At 52.3% G+C, this 15,705-nt stretch overlaps 2 protein-coding genes across 3 annotated transcripts; both read right to left on the reverse strand.

Annotated features, from left to right (window-relative positions):
* Positions 1–1,102: 1,102 nt before the first annotated feature.
* RPL10A (ribosomal protein L10a) lies at positions 1,103–3,590 on the reverse strand. The gene is made up of 6 exons (XM_052649163.1): positions 3,565–3,590; positions 3,132–3,206; positions 2,971–3,051; positions 2,466–2,614; positions 1,612–1,784; positions 1,103–1,305 (listed from the first exon to the last, which is right to left on the reverse strand). Exons 1-6 carry the CDS (start codon positions 3,567–3,569, stop codon positions 1,135–1,137), a joined length of 654 nt encoding a protein of 217 aa, XP_052505123.1. The 5' UTR covers positions 3,570–3,590; the 3' UTR covers positions 1,103–1,134.
* A 925-nt stretch (positions 3,591–4,515) lies between these two features.
* On the reverse strand, positions 4,516–15,065 carry FANCE (FA complementation group E). Of its 2 annotated transcripts, none has more exons than XM_052649155.1 (10): positions 14,643–15,065; positions 13,013–13,634; positions 12,376–12,420; positions 12,027–12,095; positions 11,595–11,738; positions 10,835–10,958; positions 10,529–10,607; positions 9,102–9,168; positions 7,843–7,968; positions 4,516–5,058 (listed from the first exon to the last, which is right to left on the reverse strand). In XM_052649155.1, exons 1-10 carry the CDS (start codon positions 14,891–14,893, stop codon positions 4,957–4,959), a joined length of 1,629 nt encoding a protein of 542 aa, XP_052505115.1. In that variant the 5' UTR covers positions 14,894–15,065; the 3' UTR covers positions 4,516–4,956. The 2 variants fall into 2 exon arrangements, with proteins under 2 accessions (XP_052505115.1, XP_052505116.1); XM_052649156.1 differs by lacking the exon at positions 14,643–15,065 and adding an exon at positions 13,885–13,916.
* Between the last annotated feature and the right edge of the window lie 640 nt (positions 15,066–15,705).

Genomic DNA, 15,705 nt, shown 5'->3' on the forward strand with positions numbered 1-15,705 from the left:
GCTCAACACTTGAGTTTGTAAGCTCCCGATCATTTTCCTTGAGTTGGCCCAAGTTTGTTCTGTTAGTCACTTAGTCGTGTCCAACTGAGACCCCATGGACTGTAGCCTGCCAGGCTTTTCTAAGAAATTTTCCAGGCAAGAATGCTGGGAGTGGGTTGCCACTTCCTTCTCCAGGGGATCTTCCTGATCCAGGCATTGCAGGAAGATTCTTTACCATCTGAGTTACAGGAAGTCCCTTTTTTTTTCTGTGCCAGCTTACAAAACCCAGAGTGAACCTTTTGGCCAACCCCATACTAGGAATAAAACTTGTTTCCTTTCAGTAAAATTGAGCTCGTCAGTTGCAGCCAGCTTTTCCCCCTCCATACCTACTGGGAACACTGTTCAACAGGCCTAGGTGTTTTATCACTCTATTACCAGAGGAGCAAGTCAGGACTACCACACTGAGAACCAAAATTAAATGCTCATCAGATGATTAGGTGTAATACTTACAACCTGTAAGCTAAAATGATAGGACTTCCCTGGTGGCTCAGATGGTAAAGCGTCTGCCTACAATGAGGGAGATCTGGTTTCAATCCCTGGGTAGGGAAGATCCCCTGGAGAAAGAAATGGCAACCCACTCCAGTATCCTTGCCTGGAAAATCCCATGGATGGAGGAGCCTGATAGCCTACAATCCATGGGGTAGTAGAGTTGCACACAACTGAGCGAATTCACTCATTCACAAGCTAAAATTACAATCCCTTTGGTTAACACCCTGATGCTAGGAAAGACTGAGGGCAGAAGTGGGTGAGAGGAAGAGATGGTTGGATGGCATCACCAACTCAATGGCCATTGAGTTTGAGCAAGCTGCAAGAGATGGTGAAGGACAGGGAAGCCGGGCATGCTGCAGTCCATGGGGTCTCAAAGGGTTTGGACACGACTTAGCCACTTAAAACCTTGTACACAAGTAGATAAAGGTTGTTTGAAGAAGTTTCAGCATTGCTCCATGATTTTGAGGGCAGAAAGGCCTTGCCTTATTTGCAGTAAATGACTACCCACCACTGGCTCATCAGTGCAGGGTAGCAAAGCACCTCCCTTCCTTCCCAAAGCCACAGAAGACACTGCTGATGGTTTAGTATGGTTTATTAAGCTGTGCCTTAGTACAGACGCTGGGGCTTGCCCATGGTGCTCTTAATGTACAAGGCCCTGACGTTCTGCCAGTTTTTCTTGAGCAATGATACCAGGAAGTTGACAGCTAAGTGGATGTTGTACACAAGCTCATCATCTGTCATCTTCACGTGGCCAACAGCCACTGCCAGACACAGCACCTGTGGGGAGAAGGTCAAATCAGGTTGGTGGCCTGATTCAAAGAAACCAACTGTGGAGAGTGGGCTCATCTACAAGCCAGATGGCCCATTCCGCCCCCTTCCAGTGCCCTAATAAGCAGTGCTTTGCCCTCAGACCTAGAAGACCAGAGCTATTAGAAAATCTTCAATCCTGTAAAGTGACTGTTCCAAGTTTCAAGAATCCACAGAAATGCAAACCAGGGCTTCCACTCAGAGAACGTGGGTAAACTGCAGGGCCCTACCACCATCACCACTGTTTAATCTATGCAACCAGCCAGACCACCGCACCTTCTTCATCTGGAACTTGATCGTGGACTTCACTTCATCAACTTTGGCCACCATGTTCTCATTGTGGGTCAGCAAGGAAGGGAACTTGCCAGCCTTGTTCAGGCCTGGGCCCAGGATTCGGGGGATCTGCTTGATCAGAGACTCTGAAGCCAAAAAGGCATCATATTTCTTGGCTGGTAGAGAGAAAAAGCCATTAGGACCTGGCCCCTCAAGACAACTCTGAAACAGAGCTCTGTGACCCAACCACAGAAGTGGCCTCCCATCAGCATTCTACCCTTTCCACAGCTACCAAGTGTTTTGCATCCTCCTCCGGGAAGTATAAGCTCCATCCTCTGGACTTTTACTGGCCAAACATCCACATGAAACCAGGTGGCAGAAGTGCACGCTGACTCACAATCCATGTTGCAATGAAAAAGGCTCACTCTAGCTAAGACGGCCTGGTTTCAAATCCCACCTTCCTACTTTCTAGCCACCCAACTGAAGAACCTGTCCATCTGGGTAAAACACTCCAATCATACAGCATAAAGATTAAAATGAAACAACAGGAGCTCTAAATAGAAATCCCAACCCAGAAGGCACTAGCACCTGACCTGTCAATTTGACAGCTCACTTGCTTAGCAAAGAACCACTACCTGGTCTTCTTCCCTTAAAAATAACCCTCAAAGCAAAAAAACCGAATTTTTACATGGCTAAGTTTCAATTTCCAGTTGGCCAAGCACAGCAGGTACTTGGTCATGACTCTACCCCTTCATCATTTTAAAATCCAAACAGCAGAAATACCCCTATATTCTACCACTCCCAAGAGATCTGCCATCACTCTACCCCACCTATGAAACCACACCAGGCACACTCACCCAGCTTCTTGACCAGTTTCTTATTCTTGTTGAGTTTTTTCAGTGCCTCGATGTCCATGTGGGGGATATCCACAGCCTTGGCCTCATCACAATGCTGCTGGTCCCCCAAGACACACACGGAGAACTTGGGGCGGGGAGTGGACTTAAGCCTGCATTTTGGGGGGGACAGGATAGGTCACGTCCAGCCCTAGGCTACCGAGGCTGAAGGTGAAGGGGTCTGGGACCACTGAGCCTTACCCAGAGCCGTCCACATTCACCAACAGCTAGTCTGGCTTCTCAAACTAGCCGGCGGGCTCGGCCAAAGCCTCCCCACGCCTCCCCTCTTCTTTTAAGACCCAGGGTGGGGGTCCGTCCAGCCACGTCTGCGCGGAGCAGCGGGTCTGAACTACCCGGGCACTTCGGTGCCGCACGTGCCTGGCCGCCTCGAGCTCCACTGGAGCCACAAAGAAGGAGACGGGGCAGCGCGGGGGCACTGAGGGCTGGGTGGGATCGGAACGGTGCCAACCTGACGGTGCCCGAGAAACGTTTGTCCTTCTGAGGGTCATAGTTCTTCAGGCTGATCTGAAGCTCCACCGTCTCCAAAAACCTTAAAAAAAATGTTAACAAAGTTATAACAAGCCTCCAGAGGCTTTCCCCAAAGCGGCTCTCCCCGAGGCCGGCGCTTACTTTCTGCGCTTGCGCTGGTTCCCGTGCAGGACTTCCCGCACCGCCTCGTAGAGGGTGTCGCGGGAGACTTTGCTGCTGCAAGAAACAAGCAAGACGAGCGGTCAGAGCCCGGTAGCCGGGCACCAACCCCCGGCGGTGTCAGGAGCCTTGGGCGCGGGAGGGCCTAGGGATTACTCCCCGGGGGCTTCTGGACACCAGAGTGGGGCGACTCGGGCCCAAAGACCAACCCCGAGGAAGAGGGACCGACCCTACTGGAGACCGGCCTTGGCGCGCCAACTCGAACGCCAGGCCCGCAGGCCGAAGCCTGACAAGAAATGCACCTCAACGAAGCAGGGGCAAGAACTCCCGGGGCTTCTGCTCGCAATGTTTCCTTCCCCACGGGGGCGCCCAGAAGCGCGGATGAACGTGGATAGCACGACTAAGCGACACCAACCTCATGGCTCCCTACGCCGAGATAACCGGAAAAGAGAGAAACGCCGCTCGCGCATGCGCCCAAATAGGATCCTTGTTCTCGCGAGAGATGACTGTTCCCGCGGCTTTTCTCCTGAGTGTAGTTAGTCTGGTGGCTCAATCCCGGGGAGCGCCGCCACCTGCGGCCACTGAGGGGCGCAGCTGCCGTGCCCTGCACCGCTAGACTCGCTTGGGAAGACCCCAGCCGCGCGCCCCGTGGTACCAGACTCTGCCACGCCCTTAGGGAAGAGGCTAAGGCCAGGGACCGAACTGCAGTAGTCACACTGCTGGGCATCGCACCCTTGACAGCCGCTGAGAGGATGCAGACAGACCCCACCGTTTTTGTCTCATACCTCCGGCGCGCACTTCCTCCTGCCTTGTGAACCTGTTTCACGTCTCAAAAGCAGGCTTTACTAAAAGTTTCTTTCTTGGCCGCTCAGAGCCTGAGGCGGGGAGGCCTCAAGGAAGGTTTTGTGATGAACTTACACCTGACAGTTGATTCAGGAACATGAGCAAGGCGCCTCGGTAAGTGCTGTGGGAATATAGAGATGCAGGACAGACATGCCCACAATACTGCACTCTCTGCCTCTTCTGTCCAGCAGGCCTCGTCTTGTCTGCTCACCGTAACCCCAGGAGCCCTTCAGATCCCTCCTCAAAGGCCATCATCTGCCCCAAAGCCTTCCCCAACTCCAGGCTGAGCCACTCCCGCCCTCAAGCCCCTCGCCCGCAGTGTGGCATGCCGTCTCACCCGCTCCACAGACCGCCCTGACAGGGCTCGGGTGCGTGGTATCACACATGATCTGGCCCACAGAACATGAATGAACCTCAGAACCCTACCACCTGCCCCACAAGGAGAAAGATGCCCCCTGTCACTGAGCAGAATGGGGCAGGGGGTGGGGAGTTAGTAGGAAGACAGGCACTGCTACTAATAAGACATTATTGAACCTCTTTGTTTTTTTTAAATGAAATACCATTGATAAATTATTCAAGTCAGAAACAAGAACACAGAGGATCATCACATATACACTTGAGCACAAGAGATCTGTGCTGAGCACATGTCCCTGGGGCTCCTGGAGTGTCATCATTGTGCACTCTGGGTCTGCTATGACTCTGCTGAGGCCTATCTTACGGTGTCTGCCCCCAGAAGTGACAAGCAGGGAACCCAGGGTCAGGAGCCCTTGGTAATAAAGATCATCTAGCCCCAGACCCTTCCTGCCAGCCCCTCTGCAGCCTGGAGCAGGGAGGAAGTTGATCCCTGGGATGGCCAGGTTCAGCCCTGACCCCCAGGCAAGAGGCAGGGTGAGGAGCTGAGGGCAGAAGTGTCCTTCAGGAAGTTGGTGAGGGAGCTTCGGGAGGGTGGTTCTTTGGTGGACAGTTAGGGAGTCAGATGTCTCAGGGCAGCCTGCAGGGACTTCCTCAGGAAAGTGGTGTTGAGTTCCACAGCTGCAGCCAGGCCCAGCCTCTGGGGCTCAGTGATCTGGAGAGAAGGAAGAATCATGTCAGGACTTCAGCAGCTGATCCCTCCTCTCCCCTATCCTGCCCCTGGGCTCTGTTAGTTAGAAGAGAGAAATCCAGGACCCAAGGACAATTGGAGGTGACTCCCTGGGAAATCTAACTTCCATTAGATACTGCCATGACCAGGGGATGTGACCTTGGGCAAGTTACTGCGTCTCAATTTCCTCATCTACAAAATGGAGCCAATAATAGTATCTTCTCATAGGACTAGTTCTCACAGGACTAGTACCAAGTTAACATAGATAAAGGGCTTAGAAGGATGCCTGGAGCATAGCAGGGGCTACAAGTATCAGCTTAGTATTTTAGCTCTCTAACCTTATGGATGGGCTTGATAAAGGACAGAAATGGTATGGACCTAACAGAAGCAGAAGATATTAAGAAGAGGTGGCAAGAATACACAGAAGAACTGTACAAAAAAGATCTTCACGACCCAGATAATCATAATGATGTGATCACTAATCTAGAGCCAGACATCTTGGAAAGTGAAGTCAACTGAGCCTTAGAAAGCATCACTACGAACAAAGCTAGTGGAGGTGATGGAATTCCAGTTGAGCTGTTTCAAATCCTGAAAGATGATGCTATGAAAGTGCTGCACTCAGTATGCCAGCAAATTTGGAAAACTCAGCAGTGGCCACAGGACTGGAAAAAGTCAGTTTTCATTCCAATCCCAAAGAAAGGCAATGCCAAAGAATGCTCAAACTACCGCACAATTGCACTCATTGCACATGCTAGTAAAGTAATGCTCAAATTCTCCAAGCCAGGCTTCAGCAATATGTGAACCGTGAACTTCCTGATGTTTAAGCTGGTTTTAGAAAAGGCAGAGGAACCAGAGATCAAATTGCCAACATCCGCCGGATCATGAAAAAGCAAGAGAGTTCCAGAAAAACATCTATTTCTGCTTTATTGACTATGCCAAAGTCTTTGTGTGGATCACAATAAACTGTGGAAAATTCTGAGAGATGGGAATACCAGACCACCTAATCTGCCTCTTGAGAAATCTGTATGCAGGTCAGGAAGCAACAGTTAGAACTGGACATGGAACAACAGACTGGTTCCAAATAGGAAAAGGAGTACGTCAAGGCTGTATATTGTCACCCTGCTTATTTAACTTATATGCAGAGTACATCATCAGAAACGCTGGACTGGAAGAAGCACAAGCTGGAATCAAGATTGCCAGGAGAAATATCAATAACCTCAGATATGCAGATGACACCACCGTTATGGCAGAAAGTGAAGAGGAGCTAAAAAGCCTCTTGATGAAAGTGAGAGCGAAAAAGTTGGCTTAAAGCTCAACATTCAGAAAATGAAGATCATGGCATCCGGTCCCATCACTTCATGGGAAATAGATGGGGAAACAGTGGAAACAATGTCAGACTTTATTTTTGGGGCTCCAAAATCACTGCAGATGGTGATTGCAGCCATGAAATTAAAAGACGCTTACTCCTTGGAAGAAAAGTTATGACCAACCTAGATAGCATATTCAAAACAAGAGACATTACTTTGCCAACAAAGGTCCGTCTAGTCAAGGCTATGGTTTTTCCTGTGGTCATGTATGGATGTGAGAGTTGGACTGTGAAGAAGGCTGAGCACCAAACAATTGATGCTTTTGAACTGTGGTGTTGCAGAAGACTTTTGAGAGTCCCTTGGATTGCAAGGAGATCAGCCCTGGGATTTCTTTGGAAGGAGGAATGATGCTAAAGCTGAAACTCCAGTACTTTGGCCACCTCATGAGAAGAGTTGACTCATTGGAAAAGACTCTGATGCTGTGAGGGATTGGGGGCAGGAGAAGGGGACGACCGAGGTTAACATGGCTATATGGCATCACGGACTCGATGGACGTGAGTCTGAGTGAACTCCAGGAGTTGGTGATGAACAGGGAGGCCTGGCGTGCTGCGATTCATGGGGTTGCAAAGAGTCGGACACGACTGAGCGACTGAACTGAACTGAACTGAACTGAACTGAACTGAACCTTGTCCCCACGATCATCCACTCTCGGGTTTTTAGGCCTCAGCTACAATGACCTACCTGCAGATCCCCTTGGACATTCAGTGCTTACACAGTTTATTTGGCTAGAATGCCCTTTCGTCCACCTTGGCCTTTAACTACCACCCATCCTTTAAGAGTCAGGAAGCCTGCACCAATTCCCATGACAAACAAGGTTTAGTTGCCCCCTTTTCCTCTGCCATCAGATGCCCTGTGCTTACCTTCACCTGGCTGCTACCAGATATTACAATGATCTGTTTATCATTTCTCTCCCCTCTCACTAACCCAGTAGGTGCTGGTGCAGAGGTCAAGTCCAGGACAGAAACTGTGATATCGTGATTATTGATTCCTAATGCCTCAGAAAGCATCTGGCCTACAGCAGTGTTGGCTGGATGAACGAACTCCTAAGCAGCCTCACTTCCCTATTCTTGAACTTGAACTTGTGGTTTCCCTGGCTTACACTCAGGGTTTTTTCCCTGGCGAACATCAGACACCTTTGTGGCACAATCAAGCAGCAGAAACTGCCCTTGTGTGTGCTTAGTTGCTCAGTTATGTCTGACTCTGCGACCCCATGGACTGCTCCTGCCAGGCTCCTCTGTCCATGGGATTCTCCAGGCAAGAATACTGGAGTGGGTTGCCATGCCCTCCTCCAGGGGATCTTCCCAACTCAGGGATCAAACCTAGGTCTCCCTCATTGCAGGCGGATTCTTTACCAACTGAGCCACCAGGGAAGCCCCACACTTGTGGCCCTACCAGTACTCACGTTGGCTTGATACTTGGTCATCACTGTCAGCAGGAGCTTGGCATAGGCCATGGATGTGGTGGCCACTGGCCCCTCTTTACAGAGTTTCTCCATCAACACACTGAACTTCTCAGGGGGCATCTCCACCTGCACACATTAGGAGATGGGGTAATAGCACAAGAAAGGACCCTGGATTCAATTCCCCAACTCCACCACTTCCTAAGCAGGTGACCCTCAACCAAACTGAGCTTCAGGTCACTCAACTAGTCTGAGCCTCAGCTTCCACATCTGTAAAATGGGGCTCATAATACTGAACTCTGAGGACTTCGAAAGTGATTTAATGTTATTATGCAGATAAAGCCTGGCACACAGGGCTCAGAAAACCAGTGGTCACTGCTGCACAGGCTCAGATTAGGAGCAAGGGGAGGCTGAGGATCTTTAGCCTGGCATAGTGGTTGAAAATAAAAGGAGAGAGTGGCCCCAAAGGAGTCCTGCCAGCATAATAACAACAGCTCTTCATAATCATAACTTAATAAACACTTATTAGGCACTAGGTACCGTTCCAGACAAGCTACCCCAATTATACCACTTAAATCTCACCCTAGTTTTACATGCTAGGTGCCATCATCACTCGCCTTTTGCCAATGAGGAAACTGAGACATAAAGAGGCTAACTACTTGCATTATAAATAAATGAGGCAAACTTTTATGTATCGATATATGGAAAAACTGCCAAAATATCCTGTTAGATGGAAAAAGCAAAGCACAGGGCATCTGTGTTACAGCTTAGAGCTTGGTGTGTTACAACCTATGTAAAAAGCAGGGGAAGAGTAAATTTCAACATGTGTCCTTATATATACAGCATCTCTGGGAGGGTTCCACTGCAACTAACTAGTAACACTGATTAGCCCTGGGGAGGGGAATCTGGGTGGCTGGGAGGAATTTTTTCACTATATCCTTATAAGGATACAGTTCAAAAGTGTGAAAATATGACTCTATTACCTATTCAAAAATAAATTAAATTTACACATATACATCAACAAGTCCATCCTCCAGGCCACACAGCCAGCAAGAGGCATAGCTGGGATTCACCGTGCAGTCAGCTCTCTGCTCCTGGCCTTTCAAGCCCCAGGACCCTCCTCCCAGTATCACAGGCACCCTCCTGGAGGGCTGCCATCCTGCTTGCCCATTCCGTCACTGAAGTGGTCAGAAGCCCAGGAGCCCCATGCCCGCCCACAGCACAGCAGCGCTTCTTTGTCCATCCCAAGGCAGCCCGCTCACCTGCCGCTCCAGGAGTGACTGCAGCACCAAGAAAGTCTCCTCCTTCCAGGGCAGCTCCGAGATCTGTCTGCAAGCACAGGCCCCAGTGAGGAAAGCTCAGCCTCCCACCAAGCCTGGGGATCTACTGCTCCTACCCCAAGGCAAGGCCCCGGGGACAGCTAAGATCCCCAGCTGCGGAGGAAGCAGTCAGGGCCCCTGATGCTGGCGGCCAGGTAGGAGCCGCTGCTGCAGTGCCGGGAAGGCCATGGCCCCAGACCCCTGGGAGCTGACAGTGGAGGCTTTGGCTGCGAGGTACAACGATTCCCTAAAAAATGACCAGGAGTCGAGAGTGCATCCTGAGCCAAAAGGGGAGGGTGACCCAGGGAAGAGGATGATGACGATGGTGGGAGAGATGACACATGTGAGGCCTCTGAGAGAAGGCAAGCCGTCCCTGCAGAGCCCAGCCCTCGGAGAGGCCCACTCCAGCTGCACCTCCTGTCTCAGCTTGTCAGGAAAGACAGGATGGCACGGAAACAGTGTCCCTTCCCGGGTGCACTGACTCGGGTCTGAGGCCAGGCTTCTGCACTCGCTGCAACTCTGCGGCCTTTGGCCACCTCCCTCAGCCTCTCCAAGCTTCAGCTTTTCTATCTCTAAGGTGGCAGCCACACAGGACTGCACGCAGACTGAAGTAATGAATTGAAAGCACAGAGAAAGTCCTCGGCAACGGGTAGCTAGTAGTTTTTTGGAGATTGTCCCCTTCTCATATGATACTTGGCATTTTATATTTCATGTTGATGTCCAATGGGGTCTCACCTACTCTTTATTTCTACATGTCTGTATCTTAACTCCCCAATTTGATGCCCAAATTTAACACCAATTTTATAACAGTATTTGAGCACTTCCTAGGTGCCAAATACTGTGCTGAGGTCTTCATGTGCATTATCACACTTAATATCTAGAAAAATCCTACACAGTTAATGTGTGGAAGCAGAGGTTCAGAGAGATAGAACAACCTGATTAAACTTGCACATTTAAAGGCAAAGTGGAAAGATAAAAAAAATAAAAGGCAAGGTTGAGGTTTTCACCCATGTCCGTCTGACTCCAGAGCCAGGGCTCTGAACCACGATGTCATGTTCCAACTATGTCGAGAACTCAAGCACAGCAGCACCGGCCTCTTCTCCACATTCCCTGGGGCACCTGGCACAGAAGTCTGGCCCCCTGGGCTGGGAAAGGGACATGGTATGGCAACTAACAAGGACCCACAGTGGTAAGGCACAAAGCCAGGCTCAGGTCAGTGAGAGTGGGCATCGGCTGTGCCACTGCCTATATTTCAGGCACTTTTGGGCACAGGGCCTGGTGCCCAGTCAGCTCCAATTCCAGAATGCCAAGAGCAGCTTGGCCAGGGGGAGGAGGTGTGGGTGGGGCCAGCAGGGGTGCCTGTCACTTACCCCAGCATTAGAACCTGCACGTCTGGCTCCAGGGCCTTGTCCTTTGTAAGGCAACACAGTAACTCTGTTTGAGCTGGACCTGAGTGGGTGACAGCAGATAAGAGAAGTCTGGGGGAAGATGGCAGGAGAGGAGGGGGTTGGCAGGGAACAAAATGCCTGGCTCATTACAGAGGGCAGTGTCAGGGAAGCAACTGGTATCTTTACTCCTTGAATACCCAATTCCTGCCAGGACCACCCAGGGGAGGTGAAGGGTGCTGGGAAGAGAGAGGGCAGAGCTACTGGGCCTGGGGCCTGTTCTAAAATTACCTATTCCCGGGGCTTGGAGCACAGGGCCAAGGAGGGCCCTGCAGACAGCATAGGGATACTTGGTGCAGAAGGAGGTCAGGGCAGTCGTGAGCAGGCGGGAGGCTGAGGCAGTCAGGGAGAGAATCTACAGCCGACAAGGAGGAAACTAGTAATTAATTGCTTCTTCCCTCCAACAAGTGTTTATCAGACTCATTTCAGAAGCTTATACATTATGCCAGATTTCCCCAGTGGCTCAGCGGTTAAAGAATCTGCCTGCAACGCAGGAGATATGGCAGGAGAAGCTGCAGATTCTATCCCTGGGCAGGAAGATCCCCCAGGGAAGGAAATGGCAACCCACCAGTATTCTTGCCTGGAGAATCCCATGGACAGAGGAGCCTGGTGGGCTACAGTCCATGGGGTCACAAAGAGTCGGAAAAGACTGAGCAACTAAACACAAACACATATATTACAGTGACCAAAAAAGTTCTTTTATCCAGGACCCACACGGATCCACCCATTGGAAAGGACACATAGCTCCCTTCCCCAGCTCCCATATCCCTTCAGCTTCTGTAAGGATCTGCGGCCCAAGAGGGATGAATGAGCTAGATGCCCCGTAGGTAGATGGCCTAGGGGTCTGTGCCCTTCCCTTGCCCCCAGAACCTGGGACAGGCCAGATGTGTGCAAGGCTGGGAACCCCCTCTGGCATCCTGCTGAGGGCTCAGACTCTCTCCCTGCCGCCCCACCAGTCTCAGACCCTTCATGTGCGTACCAGAGCACCTACCCGTCCAAGGAAGAGGCTCCTGGTCAGCACAGTGGCATTGCCCAGGCTGAGGTCTGGTGACAGGGCCAGCAGCCAGGTGCAGAGCTGGAGGAGACCTGTGTCCAGGAGCTGCGGGAGCTGCAGCTGGGCACACAGTAGGTCCACCTGCCAAGGACGGGGGAGGGTCCCGGGACACTCAGCCTGTCTTGGCTGAACTGTCTCAAGCCCACCAGGAAGAATGGGCGGGGCCAGGACACCCCAGGGTAAGGTAAGACGGGAAAGCCGCCCTATGAGAACCAAGGGCTAAAAGAAACCACTGCGGGTGACCCCTGCCCCTGAGAACAAAAACCCAACCAAATCCCCTCCCCAAATTCCCACACGAGGCAGGGGAACAGAAATTTAAGTGGAGACAGGGACCGTGTCCTTGGGGCCAGCCAGGCTTTCTGGACTCACCTGGCCAGGACTGCACTCCTGGAGAAGCTGCAGCTCAACCGGTGGGGTGCCCTCCAGTCCTTCCAACCCCTGAGAGGGTGAATGCCATGTTAGGGCTGGCAGAGCCCTCAGTGACAAGTCAACTGGCAGAGTGGGTGGGTGAGGACCCCAGAAGAAGAACCACTTGCCAGGGGTTAGAACAACATATCTGGGCCAAGAAAAGCCTTCACATGGATGGTGAGACCTTCACTTCCCACCCCCCACCCCCACCGAACAGCTGTGCCTTGCTGCAGTGGGGCTTCCCTGGGCGCCCCTGGGGTCCAGGAAAGGGTGGAAGAAGGGCTGTGGGGAGCAGGGTAGGGTAAGTCACCTTCCCGAGGGTCTTGAGCAGCTGCTGCAGCCTGGGAACCTGGTCCTGTAGAGGAGAGCCCGGTCACTGCCAAGCCCCCACCCATGCAGCACGGCCCCCGGTCATGGCCATGGCCCCAGCCCCCTCTGAGAGAAGGCACCGGCTCAGTGGGAGCTAGTGGGCAAAGATGACTCAAGAGAGCCAGAACATGAAGCCTAAACTTTACAAAGTGCTTCAGAACTCAAACTAGACAAGGGCCCATGTAAATCCAACTGAACAAACTTGTCTTCTTTGCATCCATCCTGATGGGGCTAGACCAGGCCCTGGGCTGGGAGGTCAAGCTGGATGCTGGGATGACTCCCCCATTTCCCATAAGATGGGGCGTCAGGGGTAGCTCCAGAGCCTTTCCTCTTCCCCGGTACCCCTGACCTCACAATACTGATCATTAGGTCAAGGGTTCCCACCTCCAGTCCCTCCCTTCCCTACCCTCTTCTCAGAAGCTTGTGGAGCAGAAACTACATTCCCTCAGCCCCTACTCCTTCCCCTTGCTCCACAGACTACAGTCATTCCAAAGGGGACAGTGTCCCAACCAGCTTTTGCCCTGTATGAACCCTCCACTCCAAAAGATCACTCTAAAGCAGCAGCCTCACCCTAGTACCTGGATAACTTTGGGCAACTCCAAACTCTCAGGTAGGCCCTTAGCATCCTTTAGACTCTGACCAGCCTCACTGGGCTCAGGTCCCATGATAGGCTGGTTTGTAATGGATGATGCACCTCCTCCATCAGCCAGGGATTCCGAAGATTCGTGTTCAGGTCTCTTCCCCTCATGACCTTCTTCTTCCTCTTCTTCCTTTTCCAAACACCGGAGCCTTTTGGGGGCCCTCTCCCCCTCAGGACTGACAGGCTCTTCCTCTGGCTCCTTCCTGCGTTTCCCAGGCTGCGGGGAGTCCTTGTTCTCCTCCTGCCCTTCTCCTTCTGGAACCGGGGGCAACTTCAACTTCCTGCCCCCTTGGCCCAGCCGCCTACACAGGCCTTGAAGCTGTCTCTGGCACCTTTCAGACAGTGGGGATGCTCCATCAGTGGAAACACCAGCACTCAGATCCCTTTGCAGAAATTCTCCAAGGGCCCGGAGCCAGGGATCAGGGTCAGGGCTTGGATCCTGCCTCGCAATCTGCAGCACAGGGAGGAGCCTGCTTTCGGGCAGCGATGGCCAAACAGCCATGAGCAGGGACATCAGGTTTGTCCGGCATAACGGGGGCAATCGCAGCAGCAGTGGTTTCCTAGGTGGCAGAGGGAGGGCACCATTAGGAGCATCTCGCTGAAAGGAGCACAGAGCAGGCTAGCTAGAGTTAGAGGCTACATGGCGCTGGACAGAATTGGGTGGGGAGTGCTGGAAGGCAGCACCTGAGGGTCAGTGTGGATGGAAGTGGAGACAACATGGAAATCACTCAACAAGCGAGCATCTATTCTACACTACACTAGGCCCTGCTCTTTGACATCTCCTATTTCAGCTCAAAAATTGGAACCTACCCTGTAATCCATCACTTCATGGCAAATAGATGGGGAAACAATGGAAACAGTGACAGACTTTATTTTCTTGGGCTCCAAAATCACTGCAGATGGTGATTGCAGCCATGAAATTAAGATGCTTGCTCCTTGGAAGAAAAGCTATGACCAACCTAGACAGCATATTAAAAAGCAGAGATATTACTTTGCCAACAAAAGTCTGTTTAGTCAAAGCTATGGTTTTTCCAGTAGTCATACATGGATGTGAGAGCTGGACTATAAAGAAAGCTGAGAGCAGATTTGATGCTTTTCAACTGTGGTGTTGGAGAAGACTCTTGAGAGTTCCCTGGACTACAGGTAGATCCAACCAGTCGATCCTAAAGGAAATCGGTCCTGAATACTCACTGGAAGGACTGATGCTGAAGCTGAAACTCCAATACTTTGGCCACCTGATGTGAAGAGCTGACTCATTTGAAAAGACTGATGCTGGGAGTATTTATGTAAAAATGATACTCCAGAACGCCGAGTAATGCTTAGTCTGCAGCCCTGTGCTCCCCTCGGCAGTCCCTGCAACTCACAGGGTAACCACCCTTCACGCTTCCGCACCTCTTCACACACAAAGACACTTGGGCTATGTGAGGCAGGAAAGAAACCTTTTATTTATTTGTGTGTGGGGGTTAAAAACACATCTGGAGCAGCGGGTAGCGCCAGCTCCTGCTTCACACGACCCTAGAGGATGAGGGCACCAACAAGGGCCGGAGGAACGCGGGCGGACGACTTACAGCTCCAGGCGACAGTCCGGGCCCTCCACGACGGGCTCCTCCCGGCACAGAGCCTCGAGGACGCCGCCCCAGGCAAAGGGCTCCCCGCCGCGGCCGCTCAGTGTCCGCAGCACCCCCAGACCGCGCCGCGCCCCGTCGGGCCCGGCCTGCAGCGCCTGCACCAGGAGGCGGCCGGGGGCCTCCAGCCGAGCCCAGGGCGCCGCCGGCTCTGCGTCCTCCACCCGAGCGGGCTCAGCCTCCAAGGCCTCCATGCCCGGGATCGGGGAGTCGCGCCGCCCCGCGCTCCGGCTTCGGGCCTCAGCTCCGGGGCCTGGGGAAAGGGAAGCTGAGGACAGCGCCGCTCCAGCCAAGTTCCATCCTCGGCGCAGGGAGACGCCCGGCTAGGGCGCGGGACTCGAGCGGTCGGCAAAGGAAAGAAGCTGGAGGTGAGGCTAAGGGCGGGGCGCGGGGGAAAGCCGGAAGGGGCGGGACCGGGATACGCCGGGCCGGAAGCAGGAACCGAGCAGGGGAGGGGGCAAAGGCCGACTGCCGGTCTGCTGATGGGGCGGGGCCAGAGTTGGGGCGGGGCTACAAAGAAATAGGCTTGTGGGCGGGGTCATGCAAGAGATTGGGTGGGACAGGGCTTGATGGAGGAGCGGGTCCTTACTTTCATTCAGGTGAGCGATGAGGGCGGAGGTACAGAACGGATATCAGGGTTGGTTGTATTCAATACTTCTGGACCCAAGCCTATTTAATTTAAACCGACGCCTATGTTGCTTGCAGATCTTGGGCTTTGGCATAGGATTTGATCATAAAACACCGTAAGGTCACCGCTTCCACAGGCCATCAGCTGCCGTCATTTGAGTTTCAGCCATCTCCAGAAATATTTGATGTATGAGTACCCCCAGAGAATGGGAGCTGCAGTAAAATCTAATGTTATCTATTATAGCAAAGAACCTTGCTACTGTAGTCTTCCTCTCAGATCAAGAAGTGGCCTTGCTCTGGTTGTTTACAAAGGATCAAGAGAGCCTCCATTTCCCAGTGTTTCAGCTTAGGGAAATCTGCTGGAGGAACCAAATCTTCC

Source organism: Budorcas taxicolor, chromosome 11, assembly GCF_023091745.1.
Source record: "Budorcas taxicolor isolate Tak-1 chromosome 11, Takin1.1, whole genome shotgun sequence".
NCBI lineage: Eukaryota > Metazoa > Chordata > Mammalia > Artiodactyla > Bovidae > Budorcas > Budorcas taxicolor.